At 45.0% G+C, this 20792-nt stretch overlaps 1 protein-coding gene across 1 annotated transcript in view; it reads right to left on the reverse strand.

The window, feature by feature from the left end:
* The window catches only part of STPG2 (sperm tail PG-rich repeat containing 2), a 421381-nt gene that overhangs the window by 378355 nt on the left and 22234 nt on the right, over window positions 1-20792 (reverse strand). The window contains exons 5-6 of the mRNA XM_043513260.1: window positions 18085-18200; window positions 4897-5008 (exon numbers count right to left, since the gene is read on the reverse strand). Coding sequence (XP_043369195.1) covers window positions 4897-5008; window positions 18085-18200 — 228 coding nt within the window. The remainder of the gene's footprint in view (window positions 1-4896; window positions 5009-18084; window positions 18201-20792) is intronic.

Consider the following 20792-nt stretch of genomic DNA (forward strand, 5'->3'; position numbering starts at 1 on the left):
TACGGAGGACTAAGATTTAATTTTAACAACTCTCTGACAATCCACATGCAAAAAAAAAAATTTTTTTTCCTCTTTCGTATAATAACTGCCCTCTTTGCAAATCTTGATATTTGGAAAATTTTTCTATACTTCTCTCCTTTCATCATGCAATATCTTTACAGCACCATTTTCTGTCATTTAAAATATATATTGTCCAACATTTTATGTTTTCAAATACTATAGAGTATTTAGGATACAATTTGTATGGGTAAAATTTGTACTTATTTCTAGTTTTGTTTTGTTTTTTTTACTATAATGCCCCAGCGTACTCACAAAATGTTAATAAATTCAGTTTGGAATTTTGGAATATAGACATTAAAATCTCCCAGGCTGAAGTGCACAAGTAAAGACTATTCACTTATAGCACCTATGCTCCTTTTATCCACTCCCCTTGCCTCAGAACTGGCAAAAAAAAAAAAAAAATAGGCAGGAGGCTATGGTTTACCATTGGCAACTCAGACACTACAGAGCAATGACAGCAGTCATTTGAACAGAAGAGTTTTAGCAATCTATAGTTCTCACTTTCACTAAGGGGTTCACTGCTAGAATATTTTTCTCCCACAGCTAACATTCCATGAGATTCAGTTTAGCTTTCATGGATTTGTTTTCTTAAGATCTTTGTAGTTGATAAATCATGAAAGCCATCCATCATTTCTAAGGGCTCTGACCCAGACATACTCTTACTCCTGTATGAAGTCCCACTGAACTGGGGACTAAGGCCCAGTTTTTACACTTAAGTACGTGCTTAACGTTACACACTTGAATAAGTGTTTGCAGGATAAGGATCTAAGTTATTAACTTCCCCTTCAGGTACAGCATGAGACAATCCTACATGAGAAACTGTGGTCTGAAGTAAGTCAGATCTTTGTGACACAATCTCATTACTTCAAGATGATATAGCAAACGGCTTTTGCAGATTTATGCCTATACTAATACCTCAAAGGGGCCCTGTGCAATTAGGGTTGCTACCTAATTGCTGGTAACTGGACCTCCAATACCTCACCCCTGCTCCGCCTCTTCCCCACAAAGCCCCACCTCTGTTCTGCCTCTTCCCACAAGGCCCAGCCCCAATTGCCCCACCCCATCTCCCCGCGTTGCTCCCTGGATCATCTCAAGGAGCCTACCTGCAGGTAGGAGGCAGCCCTGGCTGAGCAGGGCCTGGCGCGGGTTAATGACCCAGTACTTCCCCCTCCCCTGCGGTAACCAAACTTTTGGTTTGGGTGCCATTTAGGGTTGCCAGGTCCCCGAAAACTGAAACTAAAAACCAAACTATCTGGGTAAAAATTGGACAGATGGCATCCCACTGAGCAATTATGAAGCAATCTTGATCACCAGAGGCTTAAATTGAAAAGTTTTCTGGTTAAAAATACTGTTTCCCTCTCAGCACTGTAACTAATATAAACATTTTCAAACTTATGACGCCCAACAGTAGAGCCCTACATAATTTTATGTTACTTGGACATTTACAAAAAACTAGCAAAGCCTCACTCCCTCTACCCTTTCACGTGCATAAAAGCACAATTTGTTTCATTCTTTTTTAAAAACCAATTGCTCCTGTTAATCATCTTAATGCTTTATTCCATTTAATAAGTGTTCTCCGATAAAAATCCACCCAAGTGCCTCTAGTGCCCAAACCTTCCTAACATGAACCCCATTGTTCCTATAAGAAAAGGAGTACTTGTGGCACTTTAGAGACTAACAAATTTATTTGAGCATAAGCTTTCGTGAGCTACAGCTCACTTCATCGGATGCAGTGTAGCTCACGAAAGCTTATGCTCAAATAAATTTGTTAGTCTCTAAGGTGCCACAAGTACTCCTTTTCTTTTTGCGAATACAGACTAACACGGCTGCTACTCTGAAACCTGTCATTGTTCCTATATTGCATCCTCGCTCAAATATCTTTGCAGAATCTACTGGATTTATTTCAGAGTTCTTTATAATGCACACATTCAGCAGCTTTGATTGGCTCTCTTTCCCCTGAAGGTGGGAGAATAGGAAAGGATAGTCAGAGGGAGATTTCCCTGAAGACTAAGGATTTTCCCACATATGTGCAAAGGTAGCGAAAACTGACAGTTTAAGGAGAAAAAACAGAGTTGGCACGTCTGCCAGGGGAGTTTTGCTTCACTAAAGAATGCAGTTCTGGATAGTTATAATTGATTACAATAAGGACCAATTATCCTAGCTTCTTCCAAAGCTCTGGAAAAAATGACTTTATGGTATATATGTGTTATCCTCATATATGATAAATCTAATCTCAAACTTAGGCTAACTATACAAACTATACAATCCGATGAAGTGAGCTGTAGCTTACGAAAGCTTATGCTCAAATAAATTTGTTAGTCTCTAAGGTGCCACAAGTCCTCCTTTTCTTCATACAAACTAGGTCATATCAGTAGACTTATAGGGAGCACACAATTTTTTTTTTATTATTTGAAAGCTTTTTCTGGTTCTATTGCTATTTCCTATTATATATGTACAGGAAATCTTTCTCAAACCAGTCAAATATTTGAAAAACAGTAGAAAATGTTTAGGTGCACCTAGTACATATGCAAGTCTCCTTAATAAGTATGCGTCTACTCAAAAATGAGCGCAATGCTAAAATGCATTTATAATTTTCAAAATGATCTCTGAAAGTATAAACACACTGTGTAAGCAAATTTAGAAATAAAGCAAATAACTTTTACCAAGGTAGGATCAGAGTCAAAATAGGGAAAGAACAAGTCAAAAATTCCTTAGACAAGTTAGAGGTCTTCAAATCACCAGGGCTTGATGAAATTCATCCTAGAATACTCAAGGAACTGACTGAGGAGATATGTGAGCCATTAGCAATTATCTTTGAAAAGTCATTGAAGATGGGAGACATTCCAGAAGACTGGAAAAGGGCAAATATAGTGCCCATCTGTAAAAAAGGGAAGTAAGGACAACCCGAGGGATTACAGACCAGTCAGCTTAATTTCTGTACCCAGAAAGGTAATAGAGCAAATAATTAAGCAATCAATTTGCAAACACCTAGAAGATAATAAGGTGATAAATAAGAGAGAGTCAGCATGGATTTGTCAAGAACAAATTGTGTCAACCAACCTGATAGCTTTCTTTAACAGGGTAACACTAGGAGGAAGCGGTAGATGTGATATATCTTGACTTTAGTCAGGCTTTTGATACTCTCACATAACCTCCTCATAAACAAACAAGGGAAATACAACCTAGATGTAGCTATTATAAGGTGAGTGCATAACTGGTTGGAAAATCGTTCCCAGAGAACAGTTATCAGTGGTTCACAGTCATGCTGGAAGGGCATAACGAGTGGGGTCCCACATGGATCAGTTCTGGGTTTGGTTCTGTTCAATATCTTCATCAATGATTTAGATAATGGCATGGAGAGTACACTTATAAAGTTTGCGGACGATACCAAGCTGGGCGGGGTTGCAAGATAGGATTAAAATTCAAAATGATCTGGACAAACCGGAGAAATGGTCTGAAGTAAATAGGATGAAATTCAGTAAGGACAAATGGAAAGTACTCCACTTAGGAGTGAACAATCAGTTGCACACATACAAAATGAGAAATGACTGCCTAGGTACGAGTACTGTGGAAAGGGATCTGGAGGTCATCGTGGATCACAAGCTAAATGAGAGTCAATGTAACGCTGTGGCAAAAAAAAAAAAAAAAGCAAACATCATTCTGGGATGCATTATCAGGCGTATAGTAAGCAAGACATGAGAAGTAATTCTTCTGCTCTACTCGGTGCTGATTAGGCCTCAACTGGAGTATTGTGTCCAGTTCTGGGCACCACATTTCAGGAAAGATGTGGACAAATTGGATAAAGTCCAGAGAAGAGCAACAAAAATGATTAAAGGTCTAGAAAACATGACCTATGAGGGAAGATTGTTTAGTCTGGAAAAGAAAGGGGACATGATAACAGTTATCAAGTACATAAAAGGTTGTTACAAGGAGGAGGGAGAAAAATTGTTATTCTTAACCTCTGAGGATAGGAGAAGCAGCAATGGGCTTAAATTGCAGCAAGGGCAGTTTAGATTGGACATTAGGAAAAACTTCCTAACTGTCAGAGTGGTTAAGCACTGGAATAAATAGTCCAGGGATTTTGTGGAATCTCCATCATTGGAGACTTTTAAGAGCAGGTTGGACAAACACCTGTCAGGGATGGTCTAGATAATATTTAGTCCTGCCTTGAGTGCAGAGGACTGGACTAATTGACCTCTCAAGGCCTCTTCCAATTCTGTGATTCTAAGAATAAACAGTTAAAATTAATATAACTGGTTTTAGTTCAACTTTCCTTTTTTCTTTCCACACGCATCTCTAAGGGCTCAAATATTCTGCAATGCAAAACAAAAGATTTACAAAATTCTATGTATTAATTTCAAAAACATTTCAAAGAAAGCCAAAAGAATAACAAAAAGGTATTTTTCTAATTAACCTTCTAAATTTATTTTAAAAGTACAAGTATATTTAGTGGATCTTGCTGACTTCTAAGATGAATAGTGATTACTAATCATCTAATTTAAGGTTTGCCATGCCATTCCAAAAAAGATCAGTTTAAACATATTTTCCCTTTCATTATTTCTAGCAATAAGAACAAAAAGCTTGTGTCCCTTCAAATAAAATATTTTGCCTGCTGTAAGGCAACTTTTAAGAAAAGGCAAAAGGAAGAAAACAAATGTGAGAGCTAAAAGCTCAATGAACAGGCTACTGATTTTTCATCAAGAAAGTCTTTTTTCATATTTCAATATAAATTGCAATCTGTTTGTTCATTCTGTCTATACAATCTTCAAATCCCAGGATTTCAATCCCACAATAAATTATTTGTTATAGACTAGTAAATAGATGAACTGGCATTACCTTCTTTTCTTCCTGTAATACTATTACTTCATGATACCGTGGGACATAGGGTTCATATTTTTTCTTGTCTTCCTTTTTGATGTTGATATTCTCATAATGCAGTGCACTTTCCCTTTAGAAAGTTTAAAGAGAGATTTATGAGTCTTCAGTTTTAAATGCCTGAACATGTAAATACGCATAGTGAAAGCCTTTTGTCCTTTGACTACAAAACAAACAGCTGCTGTTTGTAATATTTAATGACAGCCAGGATTACTCACAAATGGGAGTGTATAAACATATGGTACAATTACACTATAAACCTGCAGAAGCCACACAAATCATGTTTCACTAATTTTGGTTTGTTAGTTTTTCATATTCAAAACAATGTAGTAATTATCACAGGTTGAGTCTAACAACAATGCAAAGGAGAAAAAAGCTAAAAATCAAAGGCCAGACAAGTTAGGGTTTCTGTCCTATGAGATATATGTGCATTGAAAAGCAAAGCATCAAGTGACTTATAAGGTTCTTACTTTAACTGGAGATTTAATACTGTAATCTGACAAGATCTGCCTATTTATAGCACAAACTCATTAAAATTCAAAAGCCTCTCAGTATTTTAATAGTAGCAATGCTCAGAAGAGAACCGCTTTATAATTTAAATATAGAGAGGCACAGATTTCAAGGAAAGGCACTTAAAGATAAAATTATTTCTATTGGTTACTTAAAATGTCATCCTTTTGCCTGGCATTCCAAGAGGCCTACAGAAGGCTGGAAAATGATTAAATCATGACAGATACTTGACGAGCAGATTAATACCAATCAACCTGTAGCTAAGGAATGTTAAAAGTAGCTGTAAATATTAATCTCTACCACTTCCGAATCAATTCACCATTTCTTCAAGCATCAGTCTTAAAACTTAACATTCTATGGCAGATATCATTACCTGGCCCTTATTCAGCAGATCATTTAAGCACAGGTTTAATTTTAAGTATATTCTAAAAACACAGGCCACGATTCAAGAAAACAATGAAGTACATGCTCAAGTGCACTGTAGGTAGCTATCCCATAGTTCCCACAGCCTCCACCACCCACTGGAATTCTGGGTTAGACTCCCAATGCCTGATGGGGCAAAAACATTGTTGCAGGTGGGTTTGGGTACATGTCATCAGTCATCCCTCCCTCCATGAAAGCAATGGCAGACAATTATTTCGCAGCTTTTTTCCCGTGCGGATGCCATACTGCTTTCAGCAGATGGTGTAGTAGGACTGCTAACCGTAGTCATCCACCACTTCCACGGCAACTCTGCTCCGCTGCTATTGTCTCAATAGCAAATATCTCCATATTGTCTGTCATGGGCTCCCAGGTACGTGTGTTCTTCCTCTGGAAATGTGCATGTTGCTAACCGTCATCCTTCACCGTTTCTGCTGCAACTCTGCTCTCATGAATCCACTTTGCATGTCCTCTCATCGTTCTCTATAAATATCTATTCTTGTGGCATTTGTCATCAGCCACCACTTCCGCTGCAACTCTGCTCTCCTGCAGACGCCATGCCATGGCAAGCATGGAGCCCACTCAGATCACAGCAGCAGTTATGAGCATTGTAAACACCTAGCGCATTATCCTGCAGTAAGTGCAGAACCAGAACCTGCAAAAGCTGGCTAGGAGGCAACAGCAGCGCGGTGACGAGAGTAATGAGGACATGGACACAGACTTCTCTCAAAGTACGGGCCCCGGTAATTTGGACATCCTGGTGGCAATGGGGCAGGCTCATGCCATGGAACACCAATTCTGGGCCCAGGAAACAAGAACAGACTGGGGGGACCGAGTAGTGTTGCAGGTCTGGGATGATTCCCAGTGGCTGCAAAACTTTCACATGCGTAAGGGCACCTTCATGGAACTTTGTGACTTGCTTTCCCCTGCCCTAAAGCACAAGAATACCAAGATGAGAGCAGCCCTCACAGTTCACAAGCGAATGGCGATAGCCCTCTGGAAGCTTGCAAAAACAGACAGCTACTGGTCAGTCGGGAATCAATTTGGAGTGGGCAAATCTGCTGTGATCCAAGTAGCCAACGCAATCACTGAACTGCTGCTATCAAGGGTAACTCTGGGAAATGTGCAGGTCATAGTGGATGGCTTTGCTGCAATGGGATTCCCCAACTGGGGTGGGGTGATAGACGGAACGCATATCCCTATCTTGGGACCAGACCACCTGGGCAGCCAGTACGTAAACCGCAAGGGGTACTTTTCAATGGTGCTGCAAGAACTGGTGGATCACAAGGAACGTTTCACCAACATCAACGTGGGATGGCCGGGAAAGGTACAGGACGCTCGCATCTTCAGGAACTCTGGTCTGTTTGAACAGCTGCAGGAAAGGACTTACTTCCCAGACCAGAAAATAACCATTGGGGATATTGAAATGCCTGTATCAGAGTAGCAGCCATGTTAGTCTCTAAGGTGCCACAAGTACTCCTTTTCTTTTTGCGAATACAGACTAACAAATTTATTTGAGCATAAGCTTTTGTGAGCATCCGATGAAGTGAGCTGTAGCTCACGAAAGCTTATGCTCAAATAAATTTGTTAGTCTCTAAGGTGCCACAAGTACTCCTTTTCTTTTTGCGAAATGCCTGTAGTTATCCTTGGGGACCCAGCCTACCCCTTAATACCCTGGCTCATGAAGCCATACACAGGCACCCTGGAGAGTAGTCAGGAGCTGTTCAACTACAGGCTGAGCAAGTGCAGAATGGTGGTATAATGTGCATTTGGACCTTTAAAAGTGTGCTAGCGCAGTTTACTGACTCAGTTAAACCTCAGCAAAACCAATATTCCCATTGTTATTGCTGCTTGCTCCACAATATCTGTGAGAATAAGGGGGAAGACGTTTATGGTGGGGTGGGAGGTTGAGGCAAATCATGGCTGCTGATTATGCGCAGCCAGACACCAGGACGATTAGAAGAGCATAGCTGGGCATGCTGCGCATCAGAGAAGCTTTGAAAACCAGTTTCATGACTGGCCAGGATACAATGTGACAATTCTGTTTGTTTCTCCTTGATAAAAACCCACCCCTCTCCCCCTTGGTTCACTTAACTTCCCTGTAAGCCAACTGCCCTCCCCCATTTGATCACCACTTGCAGAGGCAATAAAGTCATTGTTGTTTCAAAATCATGCATTTTTTATTAATTCATCACACAAATAGGGGGATAACTGCCAAGGTAGCCCGGGATGGGTGGGGGAGGAGAGAAGCACGGGGTGGGGTGGTGGATGAGGGGACTAGGGAAGGACAAGGCAACACTGCACTTCAAAACTTATTGAATGCCAGCCTTCTGTTGCTTGGGCAGTCCTCTGGGGTGGAGAGGTTGGGTGCCTGGAGCCCACCCCCCAACCCGCGTTCTTGGGCGTCTGGGTGAGGAGGCTATGAAACTTGGAGAAGAGGGCAGGTGGTTACACAGGGGCTGCAGCAGCGGTCTGTGCTCCTACTGCCTTTCCTGCAGCTCCACCACACACCAGAGCATGTCAGTTTGCTCCCCAGTTAGCCTCAGCCTTGCATTCTGCCTCCTCTCATCGTGCTCCTCTCATCGCATTCATTTACCACTTTCCTGGACTTTGCCACTGTTTGCCTCCACGCATTCTGCTGAGCTCTTTCAGTGCGGGAGGACTGCATGAGCTCAGAGAACATTTCATCACGAGTGCGGTTTTTTCACCTTCTTATCTTCACTAGCCTCTGGGACGGAGACGATAGGGGGAGCATTGAAACATTTGCAGTTGCAGGAGGAAAAAAAAAGGAGAGTAGTGCCAAAGAACTTCCTTCGGGTGATCCGAGAGGTGTACGAGGGATGAAGCACCACCATTCGCTCGGTCAAAGGGGAGACCGCCGAGATCCCAATCCGGAGCGGAGTTAAGCAGGGCTGTCCCCTCACCCCCATAATCTTTAACCTCGCCATGGAGCCATGCAGCGAGCCATCTCCAATGGCACAGATGGCTTCAGTCTCCACGGTGAGAGGGTGAGCATCCTGGCTTATGCAGATGACCTGGTCCTCTGGACGACCCAGAGAACCTCAAACGTATTCTAGATGCCACAAGTCGAGCTGCCGATTGGATGGGGCTCCACTTCAATGCAAAGTAGTGCGCAACTCTCCACATCGATGGCAGCAAAAGGGACTCTGTGCAGATGACAGGGTTCCTGATCCAATGCAAGCCCGTCATCCCCCTGGCAGAGGGGCAGGCGTACCAGCACCTCGGCACGCCGACATGTTTCTGTGTCTGGCAAGACACCCGAGGACACCATCCAGGAGATCTTGCAGGATGCCGCCAAGATCGACACCTCCCTGCTAGCACCGTGGCAGAAGATAAATGCCCTGAACACCTTCCTGATCCCCTGCATCTCGTTCGTCCTAAAGGGATTTGCTGTGGTGAAGGTACCCCTCAACAAGGCAGACAAGATCGTCCGGCAGCTGGTGAAGTGGCTGTTCCTTCCCCAGAGAGCCAGTAACGAGCTGGTCTACATTGCCCAAAGGCATGGTGGTGCCAATGTCCCAGCATGGGCAACCTGTGTCACATCGCGGTGATCACCCACGCTTTCTGCCAGCTGATGTGTCCCGATGCCATGGTAAGGAACATCACAGCAAATGCCCTTCGTGATGCAACAAAGAAGCGGATCGGCAGAGCCCCCTCCAACCAAGACACCGCCACCTTCCAGAGCGGTTCCCTGGATGGCGAATTCGGACGGAATGGGCGCAACATCGCTTCACTGTGGTCCCACGCTCGCAATGCCACGTGTCGTCTGGGGAAGCGCATCAGCTGCCGCTGGAAGTGGTGCGAGGAGCGCCAGGAGCTGGGTGTCCTGGTGCCACAGATCAGGTCTGACGACAACATCATCATCACCCTGAGCACCAGGGGCATGCTGGAGAGGACCCTGAAGGCAGCCATCCACTCACTGTACATAGAAACCTTGAAGCGTAAATCGGACCAGGGTAAAGCCTTCAAGTGGGACCAGCAAGTGGGACGCCAGCAACCACTTCCTCGCCAGGGCGGCTTCACCCGTTTCGCCAACTGGTGGTTCATCCACCGTGCCTGGCTCAACTGTGTCCCGCTCTATGGAACCATCTGCCACAGGAACCGAGACAAGCGTTGCAGGAAGTATGGCTACTCCAACAAGACCCTGCCCCATGTCCTGTACAGCTGCAAGCCCCACTCCAGAGCCTGGCAGCTGGGCCACAACACCACCCAGAATTGCCTGCTGAAAGCCATCGCACCGCACCTGGGGGAGGTCACCGTGAACTGCGCCATCCCCGGTACTGACAGCCAGTTGCAACCTGACGTGATAGTCACCGACGAGGCCCAGAAAAAGATCATCCTCATCAACATCACAGTCTCCTTTGAGAACGGGACCCCAGCCTTCCACGAAGCCTGAGCTTGTAAGCTGGAAAAATACGCCCCCCCGGCCGACACCCTGAGACTGAAGGGCTACGAGGTACAGATGGATGCCCTGATCGTCGGAGCCCTGGGCGCTTGGGACCCCTGCAACGAGCATGTGCTGCGGAACTGTGGGATCGGTCAACGCTACGCACGGCTCATGCGGCACCTCATGGTCTCAAGGAGCTGAGCGGCAGCGAACCAGCTGAGCAGCGGGGACAGCAGAGCAGCTCACAGCAGGAGTTTGCCTGGGACTGGTAAGTATCCGAGTGTGTGTGTTTGCTTGCTGAGGAAGTATCCGAGCGTGTGTTTGCTGGGAGGGCAGGGAGAGAGCCTGAGTGAGTGTCTGATTGGCTGCTAGCCTGCAGGGGGCGGGCATTAGGGTGTCTGTGTGTTTGCGTCAGGGAAGCCTGGCTGTTTAAAAATAGCCAGAGCCTCGCGAACCAGCTGAGCGGCAGAGGAGCAGCGGGGACAGCAGAGCAGCTCACAGCAGGAGTTTGCCTGGGAGTTCGCCTGGAGTGAGCCCAGTGAGGCTTACATCTTGCCAACGTCTCTGAGGAAGCTCATAGTAGGTAGGTGATATGGAAGGGGGGGGTTCAGCTGTTGTGACCTGCACTGGATGTGCCATGTTTGTCTCTCTTCCACAGGACAGAAGCGACTTTGTCTGTACAAAGTGCAAGCTGGTCTCCATATTGGAAGAGAAGATTGAAGGTCTGGAGCAACAGGTAACGACCCTGCGTTGTATACAAGAGACTGAGGATTTTCTGGACCAAACTCAGGATAGGCTTCTAGGGGCACAAAGCTCTAAAGATATAGAGCAGGTTGCACAGAGGAGCCAAGAGGCCAGTGAAGAAGCTTGGCAACATGTGACCTCCAGAAGAGGTAAGCGGAATGTCCGGGTTCCAGTAACACAGACACAGGTAACTAACCGCTTTCATGTTCTCTCCACAGGTACCATTGCGGAGAGTGGACCAGATGATATGTCTGGGGGGAGAAAGCAGAAGGAGACTCTGCTGGTTGGGAGGCATGAGATGCGATGTCCTGAGGTTGGGGGTTCCACGACCACCACTCCCAAGAGGAGAAGGCGGGTGGTGGTGGTCGGGGACTCTCTCCTCCGGGGGACTGAGTCATCTATCTGCCGCCCTGACCGGGAAAACCAAGAAGTCTGCTGCTTGCCAGGGGCTAAGATTCGTGATGTGACGGAGAGACTGCCGAGACTCATCAAGCCCTCGGATCGCTACCCCTTCCTGCTTCTCCACGTGGGCACCAATGATACTGCCAAGAATGACCTTGAGCGGATCACTGCGGACTACGTGGCTCTGGGAAGAAGGATAAAGGAGTTGGAGGCGCAAGTGGTGTTCTCGTCCATCCTCCCCGTGGAAGGAAAAGGCCTGGGTAGGGACCGTCGAATCGTGGAGGTCAACGAATGGCTACGCAGGTGGTGTCGGAGAGAAGGCTTTGGATTCTTTGACCATGGGATGGTGTTCCATGAAGGAGGAGTGCTGGGCAGAGACGGGCTCCATCTTACGAAGAGAGGGAAGAACATCTTTGCCAGCAGGCTGGCTAACCTAGTGAGGAGGGCTTTAAACTAGGTTCACCGGGGGAAGGAGACCAAAGCCCTGAGGTAAGTGGGAAAGCGGGATACTGGGAGGAAGCACAGGCAGGAATGTCTGTGAGGGGAGGGCTCCTGCCTCATACTGGGAATGAGGGGCGATCAACAGGTTATCTCAAGTGCTTATATACAAATGCACAAAGCCTTGGAAACAAGCAGGGAGAACTGGAGGTCCTGGTGATGTCAAGGAATTATGACGTGATTGGAACAACAGAGACTTGGTGGGATAACTCACATGACTGGAGTACAGTCATGGATGGTTATAAACTGTTCAGGAAGGACAGGCAGGGCAGAAAAGGTGGGGGAGTAGCACTATATGTAAGGGAGCAGTATGACTGCTCAGAGCTCCGGTACGAAACTGTGGAAAAACCTGAGTGTCTCTGGATTAAGTTTAGAAGTGTGTGCAACAAGAGTGATGTCATGGTGGGAGTCTGCTATAGACCACCGGACCAGGGGGATGAGGTGGATGAGGCTTTCTTCCGGCAACTCACGGAAGCTACTAGATCGCATGCCCTGATTCTCATGGGTGACTTTAATTTTCCTGATATCTGCTGGGAGAGCAATACAGCGGTGCATAGACAATCCAGGAAGTTTTTGGAAAGCGTAGGGGACAATTTCCTGGTGCAAGTGCTAGGGGAGCCAACTAGGGGGAGCGCTTTTCTTGACCTGCTGCTCACAAACCGGGTAGAATTAGTGGGGGAAGCAAAAGTGGATGGGAATCTGGGAGGCAGTGACCATGAGTTGGTTGAGTTCAGGATCCTGACGCAGGGAAGAAAGGTAAGCAGCAGGATACGGACCCTGGACTTCAGGAAAGCAGACTTTGACTCCCTCAGGGAACAGATGGCCAGGATCCCCTGAGGGACTAACATGAAAGGGAAGGGAGTCCAGGAGAGCTGGCTGTATTTCAAGGAATCCCTGTTGAGGTTACAGGGACAAACCATCCCGATGAGTCGAAAGAATAGTAAATATGGCAGGCGACCAGCTTGGCTTAATGGTGAAATCCTAGCGGATCTTAAACATAAAAAAGAAGCTTACAAGAAGTGGAAGGTTGGACATATGACCAGGGAAGAGTATAAAAATATTGCTCGGGCATGTAGGAAAGATATCAGGAGGGCCAAATCGCACCTGGAGCTGCAGCTAGCAAGAGATGTCAAGAGTAACAAGAAGGGTTTCTTCAGGTATGTTGGCAACAAGAAGAAAGCCAAGGAAAGTGTGGGCCCCTTACTGAATGAGGGAGGCAAGCTAGTGACAGAGGATGTGGAAAAAGCTAATGTACTCAATGCTTTTTTTGCCTCTGTTTTCACTAACAAGGTCAGCTCCCAGACTGCTGTGCTGGGCATCACAAAATGGGGAAGAGATGGCCAGCCCTCTGTAGAGATAGAGGTGGTTAGGGACTATTTAGAAAAGCTGGACGTGCACAAGTCCATGGGGCCGGACGAATTGCATCCGAGAGTGCTGAAGGAATTGGCGGCTGTGATTGCAGAGCCCTTGGCCATTATCTTTGAAAACTCGTGGCGAACGGGGGAAGTCCCGGATGACTGGAAAAAGGCTAATGTAGTGCCCATCTTTAAAAAAGGGAAGAAGGAGGATCCTGGGAACTACAGGCCGGTCAGCCTCACCTCAGTCCCTGGAAAAATCATGGAGCAGGTCCTCAAAGAATCAATCCTGAAGCACTTAGAGGAGAGGAAAGTGATCAGGAACAGTCAGCATGGATTCACCAAGGGAAGGTCATGCCTGACTAATCTAATCGCCTTTTATGATGAGATTACTGGTTCTGTGGATGAAGGGAAAGCAGTGGATGTATTGTTTCTTGACTTTAGCAAAGCTTTTGACACGGTCTCCCACAGCATTCTTGTCAGCAAGTTAAGGAAGTATGGGCCGGATGAATGCACTATAAGGTGGGTAGAAAGCTGGCTAGATTGTCGGGCTCAACGGGTAGTGATCAATGGCTCCATGTCTAGTTGGCAGCCGGTGTCAAGTGGAGTGCCCCAGGGGTCGGTCCTGGGGCCCGTTTTGTTCAATATCTTCATAAATGATCTGGAGGATGGTGTGGATTGCACTCTCAGCAAATTTGCGGATGATACTAAACTGGGAGGAGTGGTAGATACGCTGGAGGGGAGGGATAGGATACAGAAGGACCTAGACAAATTGGAGGATTGGGCCAAAAGAAATCTAATGAGGTTCAATAAGGATAAGTGCAGGGTCCTGCACTTAGGATGGAAGAATCCAATGCACCGCTACAGACTAGGGACCGAATGGCTCGGCAGCAGTTCTGCGGAAAAGGACCTAGGGGTGACAGTGGACGAGAAGCTGGATATGAGTCAGCAGTGTGCCCTTGTTGCCAAGAAGGCCAATGGCATTTTGGGATGTATAAGTAGGGGCATAGCGAGCAGATCGAGGGACGTGATCGTTCCCCTCTATTCGACACTGGTGAGGCCTCATCTGGAGTACTGTGTCCAGTTTTGGGCCCCACACTACAAGAAGGATGTGGATAAATTGGAAAGAGTACAGCGAAGGGCAACAAAAATGATTAGGGGTCTAGAGCACATGACTTATGAGGAGAGGCTGAGGGAGCTGGGATTGTTTAGTCTGCAGAAGAGAAGAATGAGGGGGGATTTGATAGCTGCTTTCAACTACCTGAAAGGGGGTTTCAAAGAGGATGGCTCTAGACTGTTCTCAATGGTAGCAGATGACAGAACGAGGAGTAATGGTCTCAAGTTGCAATGGGGGAGGTTTAGATTGGATATTAGGAAAAACTTTTTCACTAAGAGGGTGGTGAAACACTGGAATGCGTTACCTAGGGAGGTGGTAGAATCTCCTTCCTTAGAGGTTTTTAAGGTCAGGCTTGACAAAGCCCTGGCTAGGATGATTTAACTGGGACTTGGTCCTGCTTTGAGCAGGCGGTTGGACTAGATGACCTTCTGGGGTCCCTTCCAACCCTGATATTCTATGATTCTATGATTCTCAGACACCATCCTTTGATCCAGGGACATCTACATCAAACACATCACCGGCCACCGACCGTACCATGAGGTGTGAGCCGGTACGACATTGTGCATTAACTATGGGAAAGGGACCGAGAGACTTTTTCCACTGGACCATATGAACTGGAACCATAAACTCACTGAACTTAAATCCCACCAAATGAGGGTAAATCCATCCTCATCATCGTATCCACTCATACTCCACACCTGAACATAGCCATTATATGAACAACATACCCCCATATCTCAATGTCTGTACTTTAACCTGTTAAACTTTTATCCCCAATCGGGAAGACTGCAGATTATGTATTCCTTATGCCACCCATTCCTAAACTGAATTTCACACCCCTTGATAATCTGTACCTTATTCCCTGATAACCAGAAACTTCTATGCTTAAACTCTGTACCGTTTTTTAATACTTCAACATCTTAATCAAATTATTAAATTTGAAAAGACACATTTTAGAGAACAATGGGGGGGTAGACTGTTTCATGGTGAACCAAGCTGTTAACTTTACATAGCATATGTGCTTTGGGTACAAGGTCGCATTTTGCCTCTTATATTGAGGGCTGCCAGTTTAGTGTGAGAGATCACACACACAGGGCCAGGCAACAGAATTCAGCTTGCAGGTAGCCATGGTAAGCCACAGTCTTTCGGCTTCTTCAACCTTCGTAACATGTGGGAATGGTTTCAAATAGCAGCACCCTCCTTTCCCATACCAAGCACCCATTGGGTTGGCCATTTAAAAGGAGGGTCTGCGGTTTTCAGGTTCATGTGCAGCACAAACCCAACTAACCCCACACACACACACACACACAATTCTCTGGGATGATAGCTTCATCCCTCCTCCCACCGCGTGACTAGTATCAGGGAAGATCCCTAACCGCCAAACATGAACAGCTCAGCGTGGACAGACGCCCCCCCCACACCGCGTGGCTAAAAGCGGGGATGATTTCTTTTCAGCCACAGGCAAACAGCCCAGCAGGAATGGTACCTCTGAATGTCCCCTTAATAATGTCCCTGGAGGATTTCTGTTCCATCCCCAGACACATTAACAGACTTTTCCAGTAGCTGTACTGGCCGCGAATGCATCCCAAGTCTTCAGGGCAAATTAATCATGAAACATGCTTGTTTTTAAACCATGTATTATATTTACAAAGGTACACTCACCAGAGGTGCCTTCTCCAGCTTCATGGTCCAGGAGCCAGCCTGGGGAGGGTATTGGCTCAAGGGTGATAAACAGTTCCTGGCTGTCAGGGAGAACAGTTTCTCCGCTTGCCCGTTGTGTACTATACTCCTCCTCCTCATCTTCCTCACCCCGAAATCCTCATCCCTGTTGCGTGAGACTCCCCCCTTGCAGGTGTCCATGGAGAGGGTGGGGTAGTGGTAGAGGAACCCCCTAGAATTGCATGCAGCTCATTATAGAAGTGGCATGTCTGGGGCTCTGACCCAGAGTGGCCGTTTGCCTCTTTGGTAGGCTTGGCTAAGCTCCTTAATTTTCATGTGGCACTGCTGCAGGTCCCTGTTATAGCCTCCGTCCATCATGCTCTTGGAGATTTTTTTGAAATATATTGGCAATTTGTCTTTTGGAACGGAGTTCTGATAGCATGGATTCATCTCCCCATACAGCAATCAGATCCAGTAGCTCCCGTTGAGACCATGCTGGAGCTCTTTTGCGATTCTGGGACTGCATGGTCACCTCTGCTGATGAGCTCGCCACACTGGCCAAACAGGAAATGAAATTCAAAAATTCCTGGTGCTTTTCCTGTGTACCTGGCTAGTGCATCTGAGTTGGAAGTGCTGTCCAGAGAGGTCACAATGGAGCAATACCCGAGGCCAAAACTGTCGAATTGCATCCACACTACCCCAAATTCGACCCGGCGATGTTGATTTCAGCATTAAACCCCTCATCAGGGAGTACGGAAATCGATTTTAAGAGCCCTTTATGTCGACAAAAATGGCTTCATTGTGTGGATGGGTGCAGAGTTACATCGATCTAACGCTGCTAAATTCGACCTAAACTTGTAGTGTAGACCAGGACTAAGACTTAGGAGCCTACCGCATGGTCTACACTTAAAAATTAGATCAACACTTAAAAATTAGATCCCTTGCTCAGGGATGTGAAAAATTTCTCACACTGTGCAATGTACTTCGGTCCGCTTAATTTCCGGTGTAAACATAGCTACATCAGCAGATGAATTCTTCCAGGGACCTAGTTACAGCCCCTCAGAGAAGAGGATTAACTACACAGATGGAAAGTCCCTTCCATTAATGTAGGAAGAGTCTACACTAGAGTGGTACTGTGGTAGAGCTGCAACACCACAGCTGTGCCCCTGTAATTCAGACATATACTTAGTCCCATTTTCAACATTGATTTAGGCACTTAGGGCCACATTTACAAATGTATTTAGATATCTAAAGTTGCATATAGGCACCAAATGGGATTTACAGAAGTGCCTATGCAGGTTAGGCACCTAAATACCATTGAAAGTCATTTTTAAATTAAGGACTAATATACAAACCTTTCTTTTTCATATGCCAGGAGATAAAGGACTTAAGCAGTTTCTCAGTCACAACACAGTAAAGGAGCAGGCACAAATTCATTTTTTAAATATCATAATAAATTTAAAGAACAGGGTTCCTTATATAGCAGATTAGGAAGTTAGTGACAAGCTAATAAGTGGAATAAGACTGAAAGAATCTTTACCCTGCTCTGAACATGGCTACTGACAAATTACACTAGCCAGGCATGAGCATCACTGTAATATATTTCTCATCCATTGTCCTATGGTATGCACGTTTCTTATTGTTTAGAATTCAACTTTTAGTCAGAGCACACAAGAGTTTCTGAAGGAAGTTTATACTTTTGCAATCATAGACTATCCTGCTTGTCACTAAAACAAACCTTTTAAATTTTATTTTCATTGTTCCTACACAATAAACAACATAGATCATTCTTAATGTGAAGTTCCCAAGTAAATAAGTGGAATTGTCTGGGTACGTGGCATTGTTTGGCAATCTTAACTGTGCATTTCCATCCAATGCTGTGCCCCTCAATTCTCAATAATTACTGGCTTGGGATGGATAACCAATTATTTTGTATAATACAAGTCAAATTAAATAATTATGTCATTGAAATTAATTTGAAAACTACCTCTTTTTTAAATTTATAGACAAATAAAAAATGGCATATTGTTACTTACTGGGTTATATTATACTCCCCAGGTCCAGGCCCTGCTTGAGCCTTAAATTCACTACGTTTTCCTGTTAAATTACCAAAATGTACTCCTTTATACTTCATGGCAGAATAAGTACCATTCTGAAAAATAAAGATAAAGACATTTTACAGTTTGTGAGCCAAATTTTCTACCCCTGGTCTCTAACATATATAACTTAAAAATATAACTGTTTCCCAAGTGTGATTCAAGTGTTATTACACTGCATCTTGGTTTGTGTACATCAAAGCTGATCATAAAAATTGCAGACAAACTTGTTTTTGTATAAATCTGCCAATCTATCAAAAACCAACATTTTGTGGAAGCACTTCCATTACAACCACACTTCTAATGGACCCAAGGGATTTTTCCTGCCTGCTTGCCCACCTGGCTCCTCAGCACCCTGCTAAACCAGAAGCCTCACAGCTTGGGAGCGCCATTTCCCCTTCAGCTCACAAGGTGGGCTATTAAGGACCCAAGGCTTCCCAGGCTCCCTGGGTGCCCAGCAGCCTACCACGCTGACTGTCATGGAGCTGGAGACTGTGGAAGTGAGGACTGAATTTGACATAATTCCTAGCTGGTACGAAACTGACTAGACTCATTTGGGAGGCAGCCAGAAATCCCAGTTTGCACAGTTCATTTTGGAAACACCATGTTTTGGTGGAATATTGTGGAATCTCAGTACCATGATCATGTTTGAGATTTTGGCTTTTCATCCCATGTTGGGAGAAAAACATTTCTGAGGAACAAAATTCAGTTTCCCTATGTGCTCTAGTGCACATAGAGCAATCTGCAAGTAGTATTTCTTAATTGATGTGAAAAAGCATGTGCCCATTAGCAGTTCCCCTCCAAAATATATGGACTAATAACCCCATATAACACAAAATACAAAAAGGACAAATATGTCAAAACTTAGATGCAGCATTCTGTATCAAGTAATAAGCTTTAGCCCTCCATGCCACTCATCCATTATCTGTCCAATTATACCATGTATATGCAGCAACACACATCACTCTAGCAGTCAAATGCATAGAATCATAGACTAAGGTCAGAAGCGACCATCATGATCATCTAGTATGACCTCCTGCACAACGCAGGTCATGGAATCTCACCCACCAATTCCTGTAAAAAACCCTTAACTTATGTCTGAGCTACTGAAGTCCTCAAATCGTGGTATAAAGACTTCAAGGTGCAGAGAATCCTCCAGCAAGGGACCCGTGCCCAATGCTGCAGAGGAAGGCGAAAAACCCCCAGGACCTCTGCCAATCTGCCCTGGAGGAAAATTCCTTCCCGACCCCAAATATTGCGATCAGCTAAACTCTGAGCATGTGGGCAAGATTCACCAGCCAGACATCCAGGAAAGAATTCTCTGTAGTAACTCAGATCCCACCCCATCTAACATCCATCACAAGCCACTGGGCATATCTACTGCTAGTAGTCGATCAATTAATTGCCAAAATTAGGCTATCCCATCATACCATCTCCTCCATAAATTTATCAATCTGTCTTGAAGCCAGATATGTCGTTTGCCCCCACTGCTTTCCTTGAAAGGCTGTTCCAGAACTTCACTCCTCTGATGGTTAGAAACCTTTGTCTAATTTCAAGTCTAAACTTCCTGATAGTCAGTTTATATCCATTTGTTCTTGTCTCCTCATTGGTACTGAGCTTAAATAATTCTTCTCCATCCATGGTATTTATCCCTCTGATATATTTATAGATAGCAATCATAGCTCCTCTCAGCCTTCTTTTAGTTAGGCTAAACAAGCCAAGCTCTTCGAATCTCCTTTCATAAGACAGATTTTCCATTCCTCGGATCATCCTAGTAGCCCTTCTCCATACCTCTTCCAGTTTGAATTCATCCTTCTTAAACATAGGAGACCAGAACTGCACACATTATTCCAGGTGAGGTCTCACCAGTGCCTTGAATAACGGTACTAACACCTCCTATCTCTACTGGTTTCAGAGTAGCAGCCGTGTTAGTCTGTATTCGCAAAAAGAAAAGGAGTACTTGTGGCACCTTAGAGACTAACAAATTTATTAGAGCATAAGCTTTCGTGAGCTACAGCTCACTTCATCGGATGCATTTGGTGGAAAAAACAGAGGAGAGATTTATATACACACACACACACACACAGAACATGAAACAATGGGTTTATCATACACACTGTAAGGAGAGTGATCACTTAAGATAAGCCATCACCAGCAGCAGGGGGGGGGAAAGGAGGAAAACCTTTCATGGTGACAAGCAAGGTAGGCTAATTCCAGCAGTTAACAAGAATATCAGAGGAACAGTGGGGGGTGGGGTGGGAGGGAGAAATACCATGGGGAAATAGTTTTACTTTGTGTAATGACTCATCCATTCCCAGTCTCTATTCAAGCCTAAGTTAATTGTATCCAGTTTGCAAATTAATTCCAATTCAGCAGTCTCTCCTTGGAGTCTGTTTTTGAAGCTTTTTTGTTGAAGTATAGCCACTCTTAGGTCTGTGATCGAGTGACCAGAGAGATTGAAGTGTTCTCCAACTGGTTTTTGAATGTTCTAATTCTTGACGTCTGATTTGTGTCCATTCATTCTTTTACGTAGAGACTGTCCAGTTTGGCCAATGTACATGGCAGAGGGGCATTGCTGGCACATCACATTGGTAGATGCGCAGGTGAACGAGCCTCTGATAGTGTGGCTGATGTGATTAGGCCCTATG

The sequence above is a fragment of the Dermochelys coriacea genome, chromosome 4 (assembly GCF_009764565.3).
Source record: "Dermochelys coriacea isolate rDerCor1 chromosome 4, rDerCor1.pri.v4, whole genome shotgun sequence".
Classification (NCBI taxonomy): domain Eukaryota; kingdom Metazoa; phylum Chordata; order Testudines; family Dermochelyidae; genus Dermochelys; species Dermochelys coriacea.